A 25,054-nucleotide genomic window follows, 5' to 3' on the forward strand; every position below is an offset into this window, starting at 1 on the left:
AGTGAAGCTTCAGGAATGGACTTATTTCAGTACCACTCAGACTAACCAATACAGCTCACAAAGTCTCCTTTGAAGCATCTACAATAAGGATGCTGATATCACTTAAAATTCTCTGCAAATCTCATGTTTTAATCCTCCTACAGGAGGATCAATTTGCTTCAAGAACAACCCCTGAAATTTCAGTCTTGCTCACCCTACTCCAACCTGAAAACTATTATAGAAGCTACAGAAGCTGGTGTCTTTGACCAGACATTAAATCTTAAAGACACTGAGAAAAGGTTTTTGGAGTACTTCTCTATGTGAGAGGTAACACTGTCTCCAGCTAAATTAACTAACAGCTTTTCAGTTAATAAGGCAAGGAATTAAACTAATTAAGTGTGGCTAGAAAAAAGGCTGAATAAATACATCCAAACTTAGCAATCATTTGTGTCCATAGGCTGATGTCCTCCCCTACTTCCTGTCCTAATCAATAGGTTGTATTATTGAGGTAGCATCTCACATGTACCCTTGTAAGACACAGCCTCTGTATTTTTCCCTTGTATAATCACATTAAGGAATAATTTACTCCAGTGAAGTTATTGGAGTGCCTGTATCTCTTTACAGTGGACAAAGAGACTTCAAAGCTTAGACAGGATTATCTGGCATAACCTATGTGTTAGTTCCCAACTCCTACCGCGATCTAGTCCACAGCCAAAGGCGATATTACAGAAAAGTGGAGTAGATGAAGATTTAAAAGATTACAAAAAAAATTAATTATTTTTCCTTAGCTTTTGGTACATTAAATAAGCTTGTTACTTATTCATACACAGTACATACTTCAGAATTATGAGAATTACATGAGCATTAGAAGCCACTACACAGCACTAATTTGTTCCCACTACAAAAATCCATTTGCTTCAAAATTAGGCAGTCACAGTGCCATTAAAGCAATTTAAATTCAGCCTTTTAAATGCAAACTGTGCAAGCTTTGTAGCAGTCCAAATACTCCAGAATGTTGAGCAATACTTTAAAAACTTACAATCTGTTGTCAGGCCACAGGAGTCTCCTCTGTCAGTTGATACAATTGAACATTACAAATTTAATTAATGTATAAAGATCAGTCATTGCTCCAAGTAGTTTGACTATATGCCACATCCTTCAAGAAGTGAGCCAAAGACACAGAGCAATACAATGAAGGACAGAAGACAGATGGTTAAGATTTTTTATGTCTTCTCAAAGATGTTAAGAGAAACATTTTTTTTAACAACCTGTTTTTTTCAACATGTTCATGTTTCTTCACTTCTTCCAAACCCCTCTCAGAGGTAAGAAATGGACTCTTCCAAAAGAATGCAGAAATACAGACAAGATAACTGCTTTTACTTACATAACTGGATCAAACATATTGCGAATCTTTAGACACGGTGTCAAGCTGTTCGGGGGTGAATTTCTTCTATCTAGATGAAATGCTAGAAAGAAAAATAAATTAAATATTAATTATTTACAGGCATAATGCCATTGAGGTAAGAAATGTCAACTTTATACATTAATACCTTTCTAGTTTTACTCAGAAGAAAGTTTAATTCATATTTGAAAGAATTCAAGCAAATTAGTTTCACACAGTCTTCTACCACACTGAAGAAAACATACCATATTTTGCTTAATTTTTTATACTTAAAACCTCTACATTTAAGACACTCTCTTATATCCAGGCCACATGGAAGGAATTCAGGATATTTTTAAAAATAACACATACTTGAAAAGAAAGGATTTGCACTACATCTCCATGAAAATCCAGATATACACAACACCTGGAGTAAACTTTTGGAACTGGAAGTTAACCATACAGCTCTAACTGCCTGATGAAATTTTAATTTCTTCTACTTTTGGGGCAATATGCTGCCCATCTGGCTAATAAAAAAGGAGACCTTAAGATGGATGTTGCATTACATTTGTAGTGCAGTAACATGTCAAGGATGCGCTAAAAGGACAGAGCCTTTATAGCCCTAAATGATCACACATGATCAGAAGCTTCTAAAAATCTGAAATGAAACATACCAGAGGATAAAACAGATATAAGAAGAAAAATGAAAATCAAAAATTACAGAGTAACTCAAAGCTGAACAGTGCCACAAAATACATTCTGAAATCCTAAAATAAATAGTAACTTCACTAAAGTTCACAAGTTCTACTTGTGAGAGTCACAAGAGAAGACTGTACCATGAGAAAAGGAATCAAGGGCCACTTCAGATTCAGATAAGGCAGCTCCATACCTTGAGAAGGGCCAACAAATCAGCAGTGGAAATGAAAGGGGATAGCCTAGTAAAACAGCTTTCAAGGCTTGAAGGAAATTTTACTTTGAAGACTAAGTAGATTCAAGAGTTTGAACATAAGATTAAAATATCAACAACAAAAAAACTATTAATGCTTCTCCTTTGCAATTCTACTTTAGAAAAATTTAACATATTCAGGATGTTATATTCCAAGGGTCAGAAGTGCCTGTTGTGGGCAGATGTCTGTGCTTCTTACTGCTGATCTTTTAAAATCTTGAAAGTACATCCAAAATACATGAACACTGCTGCTCTTCTGTATGCCACCCAAACAAAAACTGTGTCACACAGACAAAATTAAGTCATGTGGAAGACACAGTTTGTGAAAGACAAGCACTAACCAAGAGAAAATTCACTGCCTGGAGATACTGCGTAGAAAAACTTATTCTTATGTAAATTCTCAAGACAAATGAAATATAATTACCAACTAGAAATTAGAAAAGGTAACCTCCAATTCTAATATCCAACCTACTGCAAGTTCCCCAAATAACTAGAAATGTTCTTATTAAGAATACATGCACACAGAGTGCAAGTCACCAACACCTGTAATAACTGTCTGTTTTTGTCTTGGGAAGAGATTTCTAAGTATGCTGGTGACACTGCATCTATCTCTAAGCTGCCTAGAGTTTAAGGACAAGTCCTTTTTCAATAGCACATGGTTTTGTAAAGTTTTTTGCCCCTTATTAAAAATTATACATAGGGTATACAATAAAAACTTTACAGAACTAAGCAACATTGAAAAATACATGGACTTACCTTACTTATGGAGGTTGGCTCCAGCAGATCAAGGGGGGGGTGAAATGTCACCAGCATATTGTACACTGGGGCACCACACCATACTGGAGAAGGTGATCTGGGGTGGCCTAGTCATGGACCTGGACCTGAAAAGGTGTGGGGTTGAGGAAATTATGTGCTGATTGTTTATAACTAGGTTTATTCAGCACATCGTTTTAATCCAAGGATAAAGAATAGCGAGGTTATTTGCAGAGATCCTAGACCCAGAGGATCAACATTTCTGCAAGCTGTTTATGAACTAAAAAAACTCCATACTGATATTTATGGAAGCAGTTAAACCACTGAGCTATCCAAAAGTAACTAAATGGGGAATTCACCCTTTAGTGTAGTTACCTATATAAACTATTCTATGGAACTATGCCTGTTCCAGTTTCTAATAACTTTGATGTCCTTTTGACTGGAAGATCTCAGGTGCTTACTGAGATAACCTCAGCCAGAGCCTACCATCAGCACAAGACTAAACTGCTTCTAACTTAATGTAACATCCTACCAGTAGGGAAGTGTGCCCAGGGCAGTGCAGCATATGAAAATAAAGATGAACTCTGTCTTTTCTCAAAAAAACTTCTCAAAATCATGCTAAATTAAAAGTAACTTTTGCAACTTAGATGGAGCTTTTCATGTATAAGGGAAAAAAATTACATGGAAATCAGTGAAGTGTGAAATTAATGCTAGAACAATAATAACCCTTAATATGTATACCAGAAATGGCACCAAAAAAGAGAAGGTAGAGAAGACACAGGCAAGTTAATGTTGTACGTACACAGCAAAACTGAAACCAGCATAGTTAAGTGATGTCTCTTGAACTTAATTTCACATCTGTAACAACTGATTCTCCCCCTCCTCTAAAAGAAGTTGCTTCAGTGGCAAAGCTGTTCAGAATAGAGTACTGATTATTTGAAAAGTTACATTGGTGTGGAGCATACAAAATATTCTTGATAAGGGCATAAGCAAACATTCTTGCAGGACAACAGTATAAGCTACACACTGGTTAACTAAGTATCTCACATCCTTTTCTACATAGGTCTAAGGAGTAATGCTTACAAGACAAAGATGAAAAGGTAGAGATGAGATAGGGAAGCAGAGACACAACTTTGTGTAGTAAGCCACTGGTGGGAAAAAACTCAGGACTTTCATAAATTCCCCATGGGGATTACTGAGCACTTTCAAGAAAAGGAAGCTACTTTTTATTTAATTCATAATGTACATTATTTTACTACCTTAAACTGAGTATCACTATCATTCCAGATTTGAAGAGCAGCAGCAGCTAAACACATGTGCTTTTGTCAACCCCTTTATTACTGTCTATGATGGAAGAAGTATCTCTTGCACTGGCTTCAAAATGACCATTGAAGAGATTGCAGTACAGCTTTCTATACCCCTTGAATTACTAGCATATTATTACAAAAGGAGTTCCCAAGTATCATCACCATGGGTTACAAGACAACCCAAAAGATCTTTAGATGTAAATTTGATGAACCTGGTAAGGCTGAATACTTGCATCAAATATAGGTAGCCATGTTTCTTAAAACCAGGTTTTTTCAATGTTAAGCCATGGATCACTGCAATTTAATAAGTACTAACCCTTCTTATCAAAGGCAAGAAAAAAAAAGAAAACAATTACCTGAAAATATTGAAAATATGTTCTTTTATACATCGTGTTCTATACAATATGTTCTTTACTACACATGGAAGATGCTGAAATTAATATCACCAAAGAGAAAAGTATGGTTGAATTGAGGTTCAATATAGCTAATTCAGCTATAGAAGACAAACACAGGATGGATACTGAATTTTACAAGCAGCATGAAATCCAGTTTTCTTGCAATAATTCAGAGTATAATTGTGGTTTGGGGTTTTTTTATTTGTTTTTGTTCAGAGAAAGGATTATGTTCTCACAAGCCAGGGAGGAGGGGTGTCATTCACAAAAGGTAACAGGTTATCTTCCACGCTGCAGGATGAAATATCACCCTAGACGTGGTACTTCAGAGAACCTCTTTATCGCATCTCCAGAGCTGTCAAGGAACTTTAGCTTGTACTGTTAGCTTAGCTACACTGCAGCCCTGCCTACCTAGCTTTCTTCAGAGTTCCAGTTATCAAAGGTGCGATAGGACAATTGTATCTGTTCTTTCAAAAGCAAACTGAACACACTAGAATTGTGGGGTTCTCTCCACTGTGAGATTTAATTAAATCACTTGGCATGATCCAGATTGTTTCTCAATCGACTATTCTCTTGTATATTGTTTTCAAAACATCGCATTTGTCCACCCTACAATTAGCTTACCTACCCTTTTCTTTTTAACAAATACAGCTACTGTATCCAGTAGGTAATATTTCAAAGGAATGGCACCAGAATTTATTCTAATCCAGAAAAAAAAACAAAAACAAACTAAACTATCAAAACACAGGCTGCACCCTGAAGAACTGGACAAAATGTCACAGTGAAGCTTTAACACACTGCTAACAGACAGCAGGCATTAGATCTCAGGCAAGCTACAGGTCCCAAGAGTTAAAATGCACACTATCATTAATGGATACCCTTGTAAAATTATGACAGGCCTTTCCAAAAAGGGTTTCTTCTTCAATTGCACATGCTCAAGTATTGTTCTCTGCTACAGAACACTACCAGATCTCAGATGGTTAAAAAACTGCAAGCTTGAAATTTATTCACAAGATTCAGACCCAGTAATTCATTATGATTTGCTATATGCTGAGTCTGTTGAGGGCATAGCAGTCTTGAAGAGTATCTAGATTTATGAACTTATACATTCAAACATCAGAACTGGAGTACGAACTTAAATTCCAGTTAATGCATACTTCCAAGAAAGAAAGTGACACATACATGTAGAATTCCTAACATCAGGAAAGAAATAGCTGGGCAAAAAGCATGAGACTTATGCAACAGAACTATTTCCAACAGTCATTTGAACACAAGGAGTGCAAAATAGAAAGAGCCTTTGCATGTGAAAATTGCCTTTGCCTGCTGACTGTCCAAATAATCAAATAATGTGAGCCCAAATAACCCACTGTAGTTTCAGGCACCCCATTTCCACGCCCTTCTGTTAGAGCCAAAGTATGCAATTTCAGCTCTTCAAAGATCTTCACTGAACTTCAAACATAACAAGGAAATCAGAAAAACTGCAATTAAAAGGACTGCAACAGAATGGATTTTGATACATCCTATGCAACAGGAAACAGGAAGTTGTAGTTCATACTCTCTAAGCGACATACAGATGAAAGCCACAGCTGAGAGATCAAGTTATTCTGTCCATATTTGCAAGAAGCTGAAGCAGGTTATCAGATGCTCAGACTGGGATGGTGCATATCAATACTACTACAGCAGTATTTCTAGGAAGTGTTGGAGACCACTGTTCCGTTTACACTCTTGAATGTGTATTACAGGTAGCAAAACACCACCTGAGCTATCACACACTGAGGGCTCTCCAGGTGAGGAGAATCCAATCCCATTTCTAATACAGGACAGAATGCCATGGAGTGATTTATACTGCAGTCAAACAGGACAAGAAAAACTGAGAGCAAATGAGCTGCAAATTGAAACTAGAGCATGATGTTTCCCAGCCTGCACTGAACAATACAATATGTAGAAGATTCAGATTTATAATACATTTATGGTTTGCAGAAGCTGTGTTCAATTTAAGTGCTTGAAATTCAATCGTGGCACTACTACAGAGATGGAAGAGAAACAGCTGTTGACAAAACCCACCATTTCTGTATTGCAACTAAAGCACTTGCACATCCCTAATGCACAATGTCCTGGAAAGAAAAGGTTCCACAACTCCTGGAATAAAGTTCACATACACATTTCACTCAAGAAAACTTTGAGAAATTGAGAAATTCAGCAATACAGTTGTCACAGCAGAATGCTACATTACTACTACTGCAAACAGAACCTCAAGCCTGCAGCAGCATTCATGTGGTACTTTTAAAAAAGCAGCCCTCGTTTCCAATGAATTATTTAAAATGAGAAATGTAATGCTAAAACCAGTAGTATAAGTTTGAGAAGTATATAATGATATTACTTACTTTCACACTCAGTCAGAGATAGAAATGACCATTCTTTTTAAATTGCAAATCAGAATTCAAATCCTATAGTTTCAATTTTTCATTGACAAAAAAAAAAGAGCAAACCAAAACCTGAAGCTTAACATGAAGAAAAGCAGAAAGAAAAACCAAGAAAGGCTTTTCAAACCAGGAAAATATGACCACTGCAGACATAAAACTGCAAACTTATTAAATTCTTGCCATTTGGTTTCATGATAGAACTGAAAAGTGACAGACCACTGAAAAATCTGTGTATGACAAACTACCTTCTCTATTAAAGCAAATGCTAACCACAGAGTCTGAAAAACAAATGCTGTGTAGAAAAACATTTATGACAGAGATAGAACATCTAACACTATTAGATGTTCCAAATGCACATTTTCCTAATTGAGAAGTCTTTTGTCCTGGCAATTTCCCTTTTAAAATAATTATCTCTTCCCCCTAACTTTGTCTTTAGGCAGCTTACTGGCAACTTAACAGTAGGAAATCTAAGTCTGCAAGACACAATTTACCTGCTGTCATACACAACCAATTACACTAGTAACAGTAAGTGTAAGCATGTCAGAATTTGACCAACTAAAGAGTATTCTTTTTAAATTCACAAAAAAAAAATAGTAACTCACTTTGGCTGAATAGCCACTGCATATTTCTGCAGTAGCTATAACAAAAAAGCTACCTTCCCTTGAAAACAAGGCAGACACAATGCACCAAAAGTAAGTCCATAAAACAAGATAATAGAAAAGTAGCACTAACAGTTTATAACAATCCTTAAATGCAAGAGAGAAAACAAGTCTTTCATGCCTGTTTTCAAGCAACAGAGTACCATTTTTAAGTTAGATGCAGAATTAAGACAATTATATCTGCAAAATACATCTTCAGTACCTTGGCCTTGCCACACTTTCGATGGTATCACTAAAATTTTGTCACATGCTGCAGAAGGTTGCATCCACTTCCAGACCAAGAACTCAGCACCACCCACTCTTCGTGTCTCTGTGCGAACTCTAGATTCATTTGCTGCAAGAAAGTCAACTGCTCTGTTCCAGACTTTATTCATCTTCCTCCTTAAAAATTGAAACAAGAATCACAAAGTTAGCATAACAACAACCTGCATAGTTGAATCCAATGTAAGAGAATCCAATGCTTTTCCTACCATCTGTATCAACAGGAAACTCCAAAATACTACACTGTGCAATCTATTAAGAAATTAAGTTATTTTTATCTGAAATTAAGTTAATTGACCAATTTATTTTTACTAGTTTTCCCCCCCCTTTCAGTACTTCTAGTGAGAACGCACCTGTCCTGAGGTGGTATTAGAGAATCACGCACATGCAAAATTGGCATGTAAGGCTGCAACTCTTTATTTTCTGAACACGCCTCACTGTGGCTTCTTAGAACATCTGAGGACAAAAAAAAAAAAAGAAACCAAACTGATAACCTTGTAGCTCATGCAAACATTAAGAAAACTATCACTTCTGGCAATTAACACCTACTCTGAACACTCTTCCTGATTTCAATAGTTAGGTTTTTCTGGCATTTTGAATCATTGTTTTTTCCAAAACATTCTTAAGGCAAATTAACAGCGTATCTAGGTATCCCAAGTAACTCTGAAGTAAAGGAAGACAGTTCTTACATTTACTCTTGACTGGTACTTTTTAAGTGTTAGTAAAGATGGCCATCTTTGAAAATAAAGTCCTTTCCTTCCACCTCAACAAAACTTGATTTGCAGACAAAAAAGGTAGGCACATGGTTAAAACAGAAAAGTTTTGATTCCTCTACCATCTCTGTATTTATTGTGACTACCATAAATGAAAGTAATAGAACAACTTAAGCAAGACTACAAGACTCCAAACAGAAAGATTACAAACTGAACCTACTGCTAATACTGTGGCTTCAAGTAGAAAGAGAGGATTTCAGATCTCAGTTGTGCATACTATTTTGCCAAAAAACCTCCTGCTAAAAGTAATTAACTAAAAAGCTGCTTTTTCTATGAAAAAAACATTAAGGATGGTATTGAGAGCTACCACACATTTTTGGAGTGGATATTTTACCTGAAGTTAGCTGAAAAAACACATACAGAAAGCAACATGTCACTATACTTCAGTAAACAAACATCACATTTATATTTGTATTCAACAGGAGGACAAAAAACTACCAAGTCAATGGCAACTTTATAGCCATGTTGATGTAATTCACAAGTTACAAGCTTCATGTCAAAAGCTTTGATTAGGTTTAAAGGATGGGGTATTTTAAAGAGAAATAAAACACACAGATCACACTGGACCAAGAACTCTAACAGTATGACAACTAAACATGAAGAAACATTAACTGAATTAATTAACAGTACTCTGAAAGCTTATACAAAGCTGATACAGATATATCAGACACAATTAAACATGTCATACCTATGATTTTCACCACCATATCATACATCTGCTTTGTTTCTTCTTCCTCTTTTGCCCAGCGGTATTTCATGTAGTGTAAGACTCCCCAGACCATTGCTACACCTGCATTAACATGCATAATACACTTTAAGCAGTATTAGAGCACTGGATATTTAACAGAGTTTACAAAGCATACTTCAGAGGTAGACTATCTAACAAGCACTGTACATTCCAAAACTAGTGAAATACACTGTACTTGCTGCCTGAAAACAAACTCTTCCACTTGAAAGGGCAGATACTTCTAGAAAAACATTTATTGTTTTAAGAACAGCTCAGTACTCCAGACCATCTTTTTTGCAGTTATTTTTTAAACTTCCTGGAATAACAGTGAAATATCCTCAAAATTAAGGCTGTCATCTTTTTACTGAACAGTTTGCTTTTTCTGGTCAGTTCAACATGGAACTTTTGAAAGCCATAAGATATTGCTCTGGCAGGGAAAAAGATTTCCCAAAGAATATGTTCAGCTGACTACAGAAGCAGATGATAACAACCAGTGTGAAAATACAGTGGTGCAATAGAAATGCATATCAAACCCTAATTTAATCAAGATATGAACAGAAATTCTAAGTTTTATGGCTGAATAAAAACTTTCTCTAAACTTGCTTTTCTCCATGCACTTAGATAAATAGGAGTTACAACAAAAAAAGGTTGACTGTTTTATTAACTTACCCCAAAGCAATATTGATAATCTGTGAGTTACATTAACAAACGCACGGCGAAATCGACACCTGAAAGACATCTTTGGACTAGTGGATTCCAGATACTTCACATCTGTCACATTAGTGACATCCATCTCATTAGGGTCATTGCTGAGACACCTATTCAAAAACGTACAGTACTTATTAAAAAGGACACATTCTCTTAGAAGAAATTAAATTAAGAAATAAACACCACTTACTTTATGCCAACATCTTCCCCACTATTCAAGATCCATTGTAATGATGTGTTAAGTACACTTTCATATTCTGGATCTAAATTCTGTCAAAATACAATATTAATCAGTAATTTCATAAATAACCAGGGACTTATCATGCAAATAAAACTGAGATACTATACAGAGCAGTAGTTAAAACTATATTGTTTCATTCCTGATACTTCGGGTTTTCAGTACGTGTTCACTGCATAAAGTAAATATATTTGTCCTACAAGCAGTTCCCAGACTCACCAGCATCCCTCAAACTCAGAAGTATTTGAAAAGCCAAGCCACGTTCACTGTTTTAGTCACAACTCTAGAGTAAGAAAAAACTATTCAGCCACTAGGCGGCGATCGCTGGAAATCTACTCCGAGAGTGAAACTTCAACTGCATCTGAACTCTGCTGGAAACGCCTCCTATGAAAGCAGTTCCATGCTCCATTCTTTTTTAAGAAGCTCGAGTACATATAGTTTTAACAGATATTTTGAAAAAAAATCCAGGATTTGTAGATCAAGAACTGACATCACTACATTGACTTTTAAAAAATTATTCTATATTAATTCTAATAGGATAACACTCACTGCTGTCTGAGCTAAGGTTTTCTCCATAGCTCATCTTGCATGCTCTTTTGCAGAAAGAGAGAAGTGAAAATGGAAGTAACTGTTGTATTTGAAATTACAGTCCCAAAAAAGTTTTATTTTCATCTTTCCTCTGAACCTCACATTGGCTTAGAAGCCAAGCATAAGTACTTAAGAAAAGACAGTAATGGTTTTATTTTACCTTTGAGACTAAAGTATTGAAAATTTTATCAGTGAACACACAAATTCTGCAAAGAAGCTGTATGGTTAAATTAGACTTCCTACAAAGCAACAATTTTTCATATTAAACTTGAGCTTTCTAGCACAGCTAAAACAGTTATGGTAACAGTGAACAGTTATGTCATTCTTTCAGCATAACAGATAGGCAAGACAATCAGCTCTAGGGCATAACCTTAATTTTTTCCACAATGGACTGATTTTAACTGATATAGATTATTATTGCCAAACCATAAACCAGTGTTAGCAGCTTCTTTGGGATGCTCTAAAGCATTGCCCCTTTTTGTCTATTACATACACATTTGCCAAAACATAAAATTTCTACACATTTGTATATTACATACATCAGTTTACCTCCTCCCCATCCAATCAAAGAATCTTACACTCTCTGCCTCTTAAAAGCTTCAAGTACTTTTCCACTGAAGGGTACACCAGCATGGGCTAAAATAAACCCTACAGCTGTCAAGACAAGGCAAGAGTCATCTTTTATTTGGGGAGTGAGGCAGGGGAATAACAGCGAGTGGGATTTCAAAATATTGCACAGCGATCAAATTAACAAAAAGGCCTTTTTTTGACCATTTCTATTTAAAGCATCAATGAATAGCCTCTCCAAACAGCTGCTGCCTGTCAGGCTGCTTGCACAGATCTACCCATCAACCATTCTCCACAAAGAATGGAAGAGTATCCCTTTCTACTAAGTCTCAAAAACCAAAACAGTGATTTTCAGAGAAGCATCTATATATTTGAGTATTATAAATGTATTCTTTTCATCTTGGTCAACTATTTCCATCGAAAAAGCCCTGCATGTCACTGAAGCACTACTCGCTACACTTTCATTGTCATTAATTCTGTTTCTTTTACCCTCCCTCTCCCCAAATGCTCACTACATCCCCAAATAAAAATTATATGTAGTATGTACTAAAGTCATCAGCTCTGATCATTTCCAAATACTATTCAATACTAAGTCAAATTTTAGTCAATACAGTAGATACAAAAACAGGCCTTGCAAATTGTAACTTATACAGATCTTCTATACAATCAATGAAAAATAACTCATTTGCTTACTTTTAAATATGCAGCTGCCTCCTGGACGGTAAGGTTTCTTTGAACAGAGCTGCCACATTCATGTTCCCCTGGTAAAATGAAAACTTTTATTTTGATCTATTTATTACTGCATTATATAAAACAAAATCACCTAAACACCAGGTTATGGTTAACAACATTTACACAAGCAGTCATAGCAGTACAGTAATTCTCATAGGTTCCACTAAAAATATGGAAAAAATCTCTGCACAAATTTCTCCTTCAAAAGAAGTTTAAAAACCCAGATGATTTTCAGAACTAATAATATGCACAAATTACAGCAATACAATCTCATGTGCTGCTCAGAAAGTGTGTTTTGGTATTTACACCAAAAGCAGAATAATAGGCAGCATGAAGAACTGTCAGAAGGACATTACCATAAAAGTTACTGTACCCTGACTCAGCTTCCAGATAATTTCCTTTAACTCCAAAACCTGTATTATCTTTTATAGAGCCCAAGTTCCAGTTGAAATACATCCACAGTATTTCAGGCACTATGAAGTTACCGCATTTTACACTGGCCTAAATTATTCTCATTACTTTCCTGAAACTGCACAGAATCCCACTATAGCTTGAAACAGGCACTTTTAACATCTTCTATTGGTTTTGGAATGTGTGCAGAAGTAGCCAGGAAATAAGGTATTTATATGCATAGTCAGTCCTCAGAGCAATGTGCCATCATCTCCCTGGTTTTCTCTGCTAAACTAAAGGTACATGGTTAATGCAATGAACAAAGAAGTAGTGAAAGTAGTGACAGTCATATCAACACAAAGCCATACAGAAAAGGAAAAGGCCAGTTTTCCATCTATCACTAGGCCATCATTTCTGAAGAACTGTCAGCATTGGCAAGACACTTTTTCCCCTGCTATTTCTTCAAAAAAAACCCTAAATCTTGGCATTTGCAACTATGTTTTTACTGTGCCAAAACAATAAAATAGGAAACAACAAAGCCAGTCTTTCATTGGCTGAGTGTTATGCCTGCCTTACCTTCTTGAATCTATGCCAAGTTGTACTATTCCCAAAGCTATAGCAAGGCTAAGAAAATTTAAGATACTTGTGCTTCTGTAAAATGTAAACCTTCACTTATATTGGAATATATTTTTTAAAAAGCAATTTCAAGTATTAGTTCCCTACAAAAACAGGAACATTCAAGGCAATGTGAGCAAAAGTTAGGAAACACTAGCAAGTTATGGAGAAGCACCTTCACACCTCACTCATTTGGAGTTCCAAAGAAATACGCATTTCTATGAAGCCAAAGTCCTTCTCAGACTGCAGAAGTTTTGTTTAATACACTTCAACAGATTTAAGATAATTTGGCCTTGCAAGCACATTAGCCTAACAGGGATGCTCTTACTGCTGGGATATAGAGAAATAGGAGCAGTGTTTGTAAGGGTGCTAACTGGCCTAGAAGTGCTGCTGGAACTCAGCCTGTGTGCATGCATATATTCTCAATCAAGTACTAAGCAGAAAATTTTACAAGTTGTTTCACTTGAAAATTAGCATGCAACATCTAAGACTTTCAAAGTGCCTGAGTCTACTGTAATTGCAAAACTAGACAGATCACTGCTGAAAATGGACTCCACTTTCATAAAACCCACTCTAATTTTAGCACCTGAATTGGAGCTATGGGCTTTTCTTGTATGTAATTTAGGCAGACTTTGGTTTACAGCCTAAACTGTACAGCCTGTAAATTTACATGTATAATCATCAGTGATTTCATGTTTCAAGATTAGCAGACTTAGAATAACTATACATCGTACTCATACAGTCTCTGGTGTAAACACATTGTTTTAAATCTAGAATTGATAGAATGAATACAAGAAACCCAAAACACATCTCTGTAAAAGCTGTATGTACAATTTACACCTGATACTAAGCTGTATGACATGAGCAAGTCTGAACAGGTATTCCTACATTTAAGCCTTCTCTCTTGTTTGGTAAGACCTGAAGTCTTTCTGAGGTCTTTTTAATACAGATAAAGCTTGTCAGTCATACTTTGAACAAAACAGCTTGTGAGAGAAGGGGGATGAGACCCTTCTGCTAAGAAGGTTTGCTTTGGTTGGTTTTTTAATTATCTAGATTAGCAAAAAAGTCCTGTTATGAAATAAATGGGAGAGAATAAAAAGGGTGAGGTTAATATGCAGATGAGAAAGCAAACCCAACACACAAGCAGGAGACCGACTGTGAAAAATATGAATTCTTAACAAGAAGTTTCAGGGTTCATGTTGGATTTTCCACCTTCTGAGAACACAGCATTGCCTTTTACAACAGAACAAAAGCTCCCTTAGGTAGGAGACTACTGAATTACTTTAGTAGTTTTAAATGCTAATCTTATGTGCCTTCTTCCAAGAATCATTTATGCAGCACCCAGCCAGCACACTGACTTAACAGCTTCTGGTCTCATCTTCAGAAATCAGCAGACAGTTTCCTCTCAGTCCTGCTGCTGAATTTTTCTTCAAATTGTATTCCCTCTGAACAAGTTTAACAGTTAACCAAACCTTTGCTGCCTGGGCTCTGTCAATGTCTAAGGCCCATCAGTTCAAATTTCCCTCAAGCAATACTGGGAGGCAGGGGGGAAGAGGAACAAAAATCACTTCTATCTTGTCTCCCACTTTAAAAAACATAAGCTAATCAGTTATGGAGTTTCAGTCTTGTACAAAAAGCTATTGAAGACACAGTTTCTCATTCCAACACATTTTTTGCTGAGATCCATTTAACAGCTTTCTTCTGAGAAACTCATGAATTTGAAAGTTTGCAGAAAGTCAGGCATTTCACAAGCCAGACAACCTTCTGTTTTACTGTAACAGCAGGATATTCCTATATGCCATTTCAGTCACTGTGTTAGCTAATAGTTCTGCAAATGAAGGCTTACTTTGAATAACTTTGGTGCAATCATTAACCACTTGGCCTGGAAACCCACTTTCCATAGTGTGAGCCAAAAATGTTTCCCACTGTTCCATTTGAGGCCCTATATTCAGGAATGAAACTGAAGCACAGGCAAAAAACTTTACACAAGTCTGCTGCAAGATACATCTCATCTCTTTGTAAAAACTGCCCCTCTGTTATAATGTCTGCTGTGAGCTTACTTTAGAAAGCATGAATCTTTGAGCTTAAACTTTCCTTGACTACTGATCACCAACTTCAAGAGCAACCAAAGAACCTCTGCTTTTGAAGGAAGGCAAATAGCACATCCCAGAAAGAATCACAAAACTACACTTTAGCTTATGTTAGTGTATTTGGGCAAGTCACTTAAGAAGTAGAATTCTTCTAAAACCACTAACAAAAAAGCAACTAAAGTTAGAATTCAAAGAATTACTTATTATGCCTCAACTGCTTCTAATATAAAAACCAAGTCAGATATTCCTTTTCCATGCAGGCTAGAATATTTGAAATTGACTTTCATTTAGGCATTTAACTTATGAGCTGCAGCATATACAGGCAACAGAAATATTTAAAATTTTGAAGTATTTGCTTTACTCTGTAAATAATTTTCTTACTTGGTAGCAGAATGCAGTGGAAATCTAGTATTTCAAAGAAGACATGGATTTAGCACAGATCTCTAGCTTATAGCTGGATATGATATGGCCACCAATACAAACTGCTAGCAGGGTACAAGACATTTGTTCAGTAAGTCTCATGTTTTCAGGCTACTTGCAGCAGAATACTAAAGTGGGCAGGTCAAGAAAAGCAGAAGACCAAGTGCAAGTAAGAATGCCTGATCTTCTAAAGGCAAATTCAAGAGCTCAACAACACTGCAGAACACCAGAACTTGCCAAACAGCTGTTTAATCACTGGTTGGAAACAGCACAGTATCAATCACCTGAAAAGACAAAGATTAGGAGAGTGACAGAATAGAGAGCCTGCGACAGCCACCAGATAGAGTAACTGATACTTGAAATTAATATTAAATAATATTAGGTGGTTTGCCAGGTTTCTCTTCCAGCCATGGATTTATCAGGAAGCCTTTTTACATATGAAAGCCTAATTCGCCCCTGCATCTTCAAGGACCCGTGAAAAGAAGGAAACTGTCTAAACCCAATAGACTGTCACACTGAAGAATGCCAGGCAAGAGAAGTGGCTACCTAAAAAATCATTTATCTACAAGAAAGGGTCATACCCATGGGTGGCTGGTTGCTTCTTGTGACTATAGTGGTTAGATTTACTCATTTTGCAAGTCTGACTGAAAATGGATGTGATCTCTTGAAGTCTCTCCATGAAGGACCAAAATATCCAGTAATTAACATATGCTGAAGTAACTCTAATTTTAAAAAAGCAGGTATTTTGTTTTAGCAGAAAGTGTTGGGTACTGAAATATATACTGTTTATAAAAAGTTGCTGTTTTGAAGAATGGCTAAACCATTCAAGATAAGAACATGGGAACACAAATTTCAACTCAAGGGAGAAGCACTATCTGCTCATCAGGTTCTGAGTTTCCTGTGAGGCAAAAATAACTCACTATAGGTTTGGCAGCCCAGTAATTCTGAGAAGAGTGATGCATTAAAGGCAACCCATTTCTATATTGGATAATGAAATAATTTGACAACATATTGGAGCATCACAGTCCAGAATAGGTATCTACAATTGCAACATGGTATATTAACTCAAAATGAACAAACTATTACTCTGACATTTTCTTCCTTAAAAAAATTAATGTTCAATCTTCTATAATAAAAGCCCCATCACTTGCCCTCCATTTGAAGTTGACAAGGTAAGAAAGTAGATCAGTAAAAATAATGAGTCTGTTTAATTAAACAGAGCTAGGAACCAAATTTTGAGGGGACCATCTTTATGGTAGTCAAGATGTTGAATAAAGCTTAACAGAACAGACTACTTCAAGTTTCCAGCCTGCCTTTTTAATATTAATAGTTATAACAAGAAAAAATGATTCACAGCCAAGTATGAAATGAGAGAAACTTTTCCAAGTATGTGACAGAGAGACCTGAAAGGCACCACTTTGTGTAAATCTGTATTCTTTAACTTCTCTTTTGAAGTGGTGCACTGTGCACAAGATCAACACTCTTAAATCCTGTATCTCCCCTGCAGCTTTCTCTGTTTTATGCCTTTTAAACTGCTTCCAGACAGTGTGCCAGGTCTACATCAACGCAGTATTCAAAACTGGATGGCAGACATCGTCCTCTCGTATCTTAAGAAACTTAGCATTGAAGAGAATTTCTGCCTAAGTAAAGACAGATTAGGTCCTTCTTCAGACTGTATGAAAGCTACTCTACTGAGCAACCAGGTAACCTCATGTTACAGCTCCAGTCTGGAGCACCACCTAACCAGACAGCATAGTTCTATTTTTCAAAAGGAAGCATTTGAAGATCCTTCTGGCCAGAAACAGACTACTAGAGAAAAATGCATCTTTGAGACCTAGTGAAGCAAGCAGCTGTCCTGGAGCATACAAATTCTTCTTCATAAGGCAGACAGGTAAAGATTTGTACACTGAAGTAAGCCCCAGCTAGTAAAGAAAACTCCCTTTCTTTCATGGATGTAGAAATTATGTGCCAAACCTTTTCACCCATTTAGTACATTGTGTGGCCTCTGGAGGGCCAGATGACACACTGAACAAACAGCAAGCTGTTACACTCTTCAAAAGAGAGGGAAGCAGCATGACAGTGATCTAAGCAAGGAAAAGCAGCAATCCCCTGGAACGCTCAGCTATAGTAGTCTATGTCAGAAGACAAAGATGATCAAGAGACTGGAGCATCACTCTAATGAGGAAGACTGAGGGAGCTGGACTTGCTCAGCCATGAGAAGAGACAGCTGAGAGGGAACCTCATCAATGCTATAATTATCTGAAGGGAGGATGTCAAGAGGATGGAGCTGGGCTCTTCTTGGTGGTACTCAGCAACAGAACAAGAGACAATGGGCAGAAACTGATGCACAGGAAGTTCCACCTGACCATGAGGAAGAATTCTTTACTGTGCTGGTGACTGTGCACTGGAACAGATGGTCCAGAAAGCATGTGGAATGCTTCCCTTGCTGGAGATGTTCAAGAACCATTTGGATGCAACCCTATGCCCTGTGCTCTGGGATGATCCTGCCTGAGCAAGGAGGTTGGCCCAGATGACCCACTGTGGTTCCTTCCAACTTGACCCATTCTGGGATTCTCTGATGTAAACAAACCAAAATATGTGGGGCTTGTCCAAACACCTATTTTATTCACAGCAGACACCATAAATGCTGTGGAAACAAAATGTTTCTGCATGAAGATAGATTACTGTTGCAATGTACAGGGTATTACAGAGCTGCTCAAATTTCTCACACATTTCCTATACAGCCCTGACATATTACACTGTTGGCTTTGTATCTGACACAGAGCTGTTTCCACATTTTTTTCATGTTTGCAAAATGTCTGTAGCACCTGATAATAATGGAAAAGCCTTCTTGGTAAAACTTGCTGATGCCAAACAAATAGTTGGCACAAACACCAGTAAGACCTCCTGAACACGATGGGTTAAATACGCAAGGATGATAAAAATGGCTTAATAGTCATGACACAGATTCAGCTGTAACTCTCATTTACCAGATGCCAAAGTTATAATCACAGCCTTAACTTCACCATTTCCTATGTGTGCAGTTTAAAGCTGCGTTCCTTATGACTCTAGATAAAACCACCCTACTTTTTACTTTGAATATTCAATAATACTATCCCTAAACACCAAATCTGACACATTACTATATGCATCACTTTTCATTACTGTATAAGTCATATGGTTAAGTTGGACATTTTATCTAACAAGGCAATCTTGTTCAACCATTACTGTTCACTTTATTAGTAACCGTTTTAACACAGTCGCAAAATATTTTATTTTCACCTCTGTGAATTAACAACCTTTAAGAAACCCACACAGTCCTCTTCACATATAGTAAATTTAATTTAAGCCTTTTAACAAAATGAGATTGCTAAAGTATTCAGGCATCAGGTCAAAAACCACACAGGATCACAATATTCAAGAGCCTATCTCATTAGCAAACATTGCAGCAAAAGGTGCAACACTGGTGGAAAAAGACTGTGTAAGTGAACTAGAAACAGGATTTCGAGTTCCCCAAAATGGAGCTCTAAATGGCTATCAGAGACCCAGTTATTGTAAATCACTATCTGAGCAGGGACTTTTATGTTGCCATAATGTGACATCACAATATTTTTAAAGTGTTACCTGCTACTTGTGCCAATTTATCATGAAGTGCATACAAGCTCTTCATCATGAGACTTATTTCATCTTCCTAGAATGAGAAAAACATATTTATGTTAAAACAAGCAGTAGTACAGATGAACATTTTTCCTTTTATCCCCAGAATCTTCAATTACCATGAGGAAAAACCCCACGGTTTAAATATGCAGGTAGGAAGCTGTAATGTCTCACACACCAACAATGATGCAGGCAATAGATTCTGAATCCAAATATACACTACACTGAATTTTCAGATCTTGACTGAAGCTGAACTAGATTGCAGCTTGGACTCTGATGGATCTGCCAGTTCACACCAAGAGAATCTCAGCAGTATTTTGATACTACCAAGAGAGTAGTGAAATGACTCAAAAGAAATCTGTTTCGTTTGGGGTGGTTTTTTTTGATAGCTACTGTGTAAAAACAAAAGTTTTATTCTTTATAAATGTGCTGTGACATTTTATACAAGCCACACTAAAGTACCATCTGGTCACATTCCAGCACAAAATTCAAGCAAAGGAAGACTTTTGTTGCCCACCTTCCAACTACAGTAATTTAATTTTAAAAAAACCAACCAAATAAACCACCCTCGCCAAACAAAAAGCCAAAAGAAAGCATACCAGAAAGCTGTGAACTATAGTGTTGATACTTCCTGCATATACCACAAAACAAAAAGGCCTAATTCCCAAAAGAAGCATGAATATGAGATGTCATATAATTGCTACTTACAGAGGAGTTAAACTTATCAAGATATCAAGAAATTTATTTAAATATAACCAGGAGCATTTTATATTTACAAGGAATTATTCAAAACATGAAGACAAAGAACATGCAATTACATACACAATTATGTACACTGAAGGCTATTCTGAAATGTTGAAGTTTTATCAAATGGCTAGGACTAGAGCCTTCATTCCAAAAAATACTCAAAAAAGTAATTCCAGTTTGTGCATATGCTGATTATACTAATTTTGAAAAAAAAGTAACTATAGCAGGCTTAACTCCTTGATGCACCAGCATTATTGACATAATTTTAAAATGTGAATAGTCCATTTCTTTTTTCTTGTAAGAAAATTGCTACCAGAAAAGCAAAATACTTCTTTCATCGATCAAACAATGGACAAATTATTTCCCAACAGCATCAATTACCAGCATCATCTCTCCCTATTCTGGTACTAGAAAACCATCACTGAGATTAAGCTGATGTAGTTGATACTTCTCAGGAAACTAACCAATCTTATTGACTCACTTCCTGGCTGGAGAAGACTCTGAATGGCAGAAGAGAAAAATCAGTCTTCCAGCACACACACACCACCAGCAGTACATCAAGTTACATTTACTTGCCAGTAGGTACACCCATGACTTCACTAATAGCTACACTGAGATGAACATGAGAAATATTACTGTGACCATTTTTTTTCTAATTAACAGTTGGACCACATAAAAGAAGCAACTGAGCAGTATAACCTTTGTAGCTAACAAACAATCAACCATGGAAAAGGATTACTATGGAACAGTGCAGTAGAAACAGGAGTAAGTAACATATAGACAAGGCTCTCAGGCCAAGTCCAGTGAACAAAATGTATTCTCTCCACACTAGTAAAGTCATTTTGAAAGAATCCCCAGAATCTGCCTCGAGAAATTTAATTTGTTCAAGAGATTCAGAAACATTTTCTATCCAAGAAACCAGCCAAGGCCACCTGCTTAATATGCAATTACTCACGTTCGGAGAGTTCAATCCTAGACACAAAAGCCACCAATCCACCAAACAAAAACACCAAATCCCAGACAGTAAACCAAAAAAAACCACCCCCTCCAAGGCCTCCACAATTATCTTGCAATACTTGCTTATATATGCCTAGCAAAAGCAGATCACTATGTTTACAATTCCAGTCAGAAGAGAGAACCACCTGAACACATGCTGCAGCACTAAGGATAATACAGATAGCTTCAACGGTGACATCTCAAAACTTGTTAGCCTGATACTTCAGACAAAAAAAGTAAATACAGGAACAAGTAACAGAATGGAATCAAAGTGAAAGAGACAAATTTTTAAATTCATTTTGAAGGACTTTAACCCTTGCACTTCTGTAACACTAAATTAGATCCTTGGGTTTCATGTCAACCATCTCTTACCAGCTGTGCTTTCAAGGTTGAAAAGCCTAATGTTACCAGTAAGTGAAAAACTGTGAAATTTAGTCTCAAAATCTCCAATACTCTTTTCTTTCTACAACACAAATTATGTACGATTTTCATTGTGTATGAAGCAACCAGCATGCCACAGCCAAATCTTGTAATCTTATTTATATTGCCCAAGATGAAAAAAATTTTTAAATACCAGTTACAAGAAGTACATTTACTTCCTGCAAATTTTACTAAAACTGCATCCTTCTGAATAGATCTATACTGTTTGTATACAATCATCTGACAGATTAAAATCTCAACATTAAGTGGTTTTACTTACTTGTATTTTTTTGAGTTCTTCACTAAAGGGATCCTTGACTGTCAAGAAAAAAAGAAAAAAAATTAATTCACTCTAGGGTCTGAAAACACTAAAAAGGTATACCAACATTGTAGCTTTATGACAACACTGCAATAATTAAGATAAAAACATGGTCCATAATAAGACAAATTAACAGACATCTATTAACCTTTGCCCTAATTCTGCATTTGATAATGCAGTACAGTAGCATTTGGGTTATACTAGATTTTTGTACGTCAACAAATTTCACAACTATCTCCTTACAAACAAAACTGTACTTGCCAATTGCTGAACTCTTGCTTTATAACTCAATTGCTTTGAAATAATTTGAAGGTTTTACATTTTAGTGGACAATTTAAAAAAGGAAAACCTCTCTTTTACTCACCACTAATACATATAACAAAGCTCTACAACTCAGCATGTTCTTTTAACAAGAGTGAGATGACACACTGAGAGCTCATGCACTCCCATGCATATAGGTATCCACAAAATATTAAGAGTTGCCCATCCAAGAGTAGATGATTGACAATATCTTGACTGCTGATCCACAGCCATGCTCAAACTGATCAGTCAGAGTTATATTTATAGTTTAGTTATAAACAGGAAATATAATAGAAATATAAAGGTTGACATATTAGATCAAATTCATGGCTAGATTTCTCATTTAGGAGAAATGGAAGATACAAAAGAAACTAAGGATCAACTTATAAAACAGGGTTCCCAACCTTAGTCAAGTGTAAGTGAATATGGATAAGAAACAAAAAATCATTTTCTAAGAAAAAACCCTAATTATTTGTAAAAGAATGTGATTTTTATTAACTGCATGAACTTCAGAAGCACTCTTGTCAGCAGACAAATGTTGATCTGTTTCACTTTAGCTTTGAAAGGAAGTTTGAAGTCCCTTTCTCTGCTCCTACACGTGGCAATGGTTAAGATCCACACTCCTACAGTGACAACCAACAAATGATGTATAAAACAGAGGGACAATGAAAACACTTCCTAAATGAAGAAGGCTTGACTCTCTGCAACTTTGCAAACAAGTTTGTCCATGTGCCTCAGCTCAGAAAAAAATTAAGCATGTTACCAACCCAGTAAGTCCTTTGGCTTCTTCTGATACAGCAAATGGAAAAAAAACTAAACCAAACCAAAGTCCCCTAACACAGGGACTGGTTTTCACAGACATCCAAATACTGTACTCAGATATAAGATTAATTAAAGCTGATACAAGCAGATGCTGAAGACTCTTGCATACCAAGCCCTACAGCATTTCATTATTTCATTCTATAGGTTTCTATAGGTCCAAATTCACAGCCATTGCTTACTGGATTATCAAGCTACAAACTTTAAAGTTTTATGTATTTCATTCATTAACTCAAACAAACACACCCAGCACACTAAACATTTAATGTAAACAGCCTAAAATAGAATTAAACACCTAGTTTGATTGTTAGTTACCCAGACAAGGATAATTACAGACTCCAGGGTCGATGCTATTCAGCACACATGAAATCTTGACTGAGTAGTGGTTTTAGATTGGAAGGTGGGTACAAACACAAGGTACAAGAGGGAGTAGATTTCAGTACACCTGATTAACATACTTTAGCATCCATGAAAGTCACAAAACAAACACATGTGCAACATTTCCATGCCTGCAAAAACTCAAACTGAAAACTGTCACCTGAAATTCTAGATGTGTTAGGGCAGCCCAGAAATTAAGTAGAGGCTATGGTGGTGGTTTGATTTTACTGGGATTGTGATGCTGGGAAAGTCTATCTCATATTTGGGCAACTTCATATTTACATAAATTACACCTTGAATTTGTTAAGGAAGCCAGATGATATGTCAGTGTTTGCCTCTCCTTCACAAATATATAGTGGTTACAATGACCAAGAATACCAATCACCTCTTCAAAAATACTTATCACAAAAATGTAGCAATCTCTGAAACTCTTTATTTTAACTCACACTATAGGATTTCCATGAAATCCCTCTGAAGTTAGTGATTGTTACTGTTAACCAAAAATTGAAGTACATTTTATACATGATGCTATTTCGTTTAGCATGACTGGTGCTGTATGAGGCAAGTAAGCAAAATGCAACTGCAGCAATTTATCAGCTGCATATGCAATTACAACTGTTAATCAATCTGCATTTATTTACCACATAACCTCAATTTACTTGAGTTAATAAGGCCACTCCTTAACCTCTTCAGTAATTCCTCTTCTGAATACAACCTTCTTTCTTTTGTCCAGAACCTAATCTCTTACCAAATCCTCCCACATGCTTCAGTCACAGATGCAAAGTTCTCACATACTCCAACATGCCTAAGGTATTTCAATATATTACATCAGCATTCTTGGTTCAAAAGCTTTCTTGACAGTTCTTAGAATGTGCAACTATATTTGTAAGAGTGATAAATTCTTATTCTACAAAACTAAACATTATATTAAGAATTAATTATTAATGTAATATTTTTAATCTGAACATATATTTCCCAAGGCTCCTCCTCAAAACGGGTTTGAGACCTCAACCATGCAATAGTTGGCTGCCTGGAAAATAGTTTATCAAGCTCGCATTCTAATGGAGTTCAAAGAACAACTTACCATCTACTCATGCTACAAAGTTAAAACATGCACCCTTGTACCAGAGGTGAGTGTATAAAATACCATTCACCCTTTCGTAATATTCATGCCTTCACTTCATTCATCACTCATACGCATTTGAGAGTCCTCTTCCTCCTTGCTATACAAGCCACCTCTGAACCTTTCTGCAGCTCTATGTTCCTCCTAATATTTTAAGGTGACATTTTTAACAGAACCACTGTAATGCCATAATCTATTTTTGAATGTACAGATAATGTGATTTTAGAGATGAAAAAGCAAAATTCCAATGCAACTTTAAGGAGCTGTAAAGCTGCAGCAGCAGAAACAAGAATGATCCCAATTAACCAGTAAGCAGCTCGTTTCTCAGTGTGATGCCACAAAGCAT

The 25,054-nt window shown here is 36.3% G+C and overlaps 1 protein-coding gene across 1 annotated transcript in view; it reads right to left on the minus strand.

Annotated features, from left to right (window-relative positions):
- LEMD3 (LEM domain containing 3) overlaps positions 1–25,054 on the minus strand; it is a 40,993-nt gene that overhangs the window by 3,642 nt on the left and 12,297 nt on the right. Inside the window, exons 2-10 of the mRNA XM_063155120.1 lie at positions 22,050–22,087; positions 19,574–19,640; positions 12,396–12,463; positions 10,500–10,579; positions 10,271–10,419; positions 9,563–9,664; positions 8,455–8,557; positions 8,043–8,221; positions 1,364–1,445 (exon numbers count right to left, since the gene is read on the minus strand). Coding sequence (XP_063011190.1) covers positions 1,364–1,445; positions 8,043–8,221; positions 8,455–8,557; positions 9,563–9,664; positions 10,271–10,419; positions 10,500–10,579; positions 12,396–12,463; positions 19,574–19,640; positions 22,050–22,087 — 868 coding nt within the window. The remainder of the gene's footprint in view (positions 1–1,363; positions 1,446–8,042; positions 8,222–8,454; positions 8,558–9,562; positions 9,665–10,270; positions 10,420–10,499; positions 10,580–12,395; positions 12,464–19,573; positions 19,641–22,049; positions 22,088–25,054) is intronic.

This window comes from Melospiza melodia, chromosome 4 (assembly GCF_035770615.1).
Source record: "Melospiza melodia melodia isolate bMelMel2 chromosome 4, bMelMel2.pri, whole genome shotgun sequence".
Lineage (NCBI taxonomy): Eukaryota > Metazoa > Chordata > Aves > Passeriformes > Passerellidae > Melospiza > Melospiza melodia.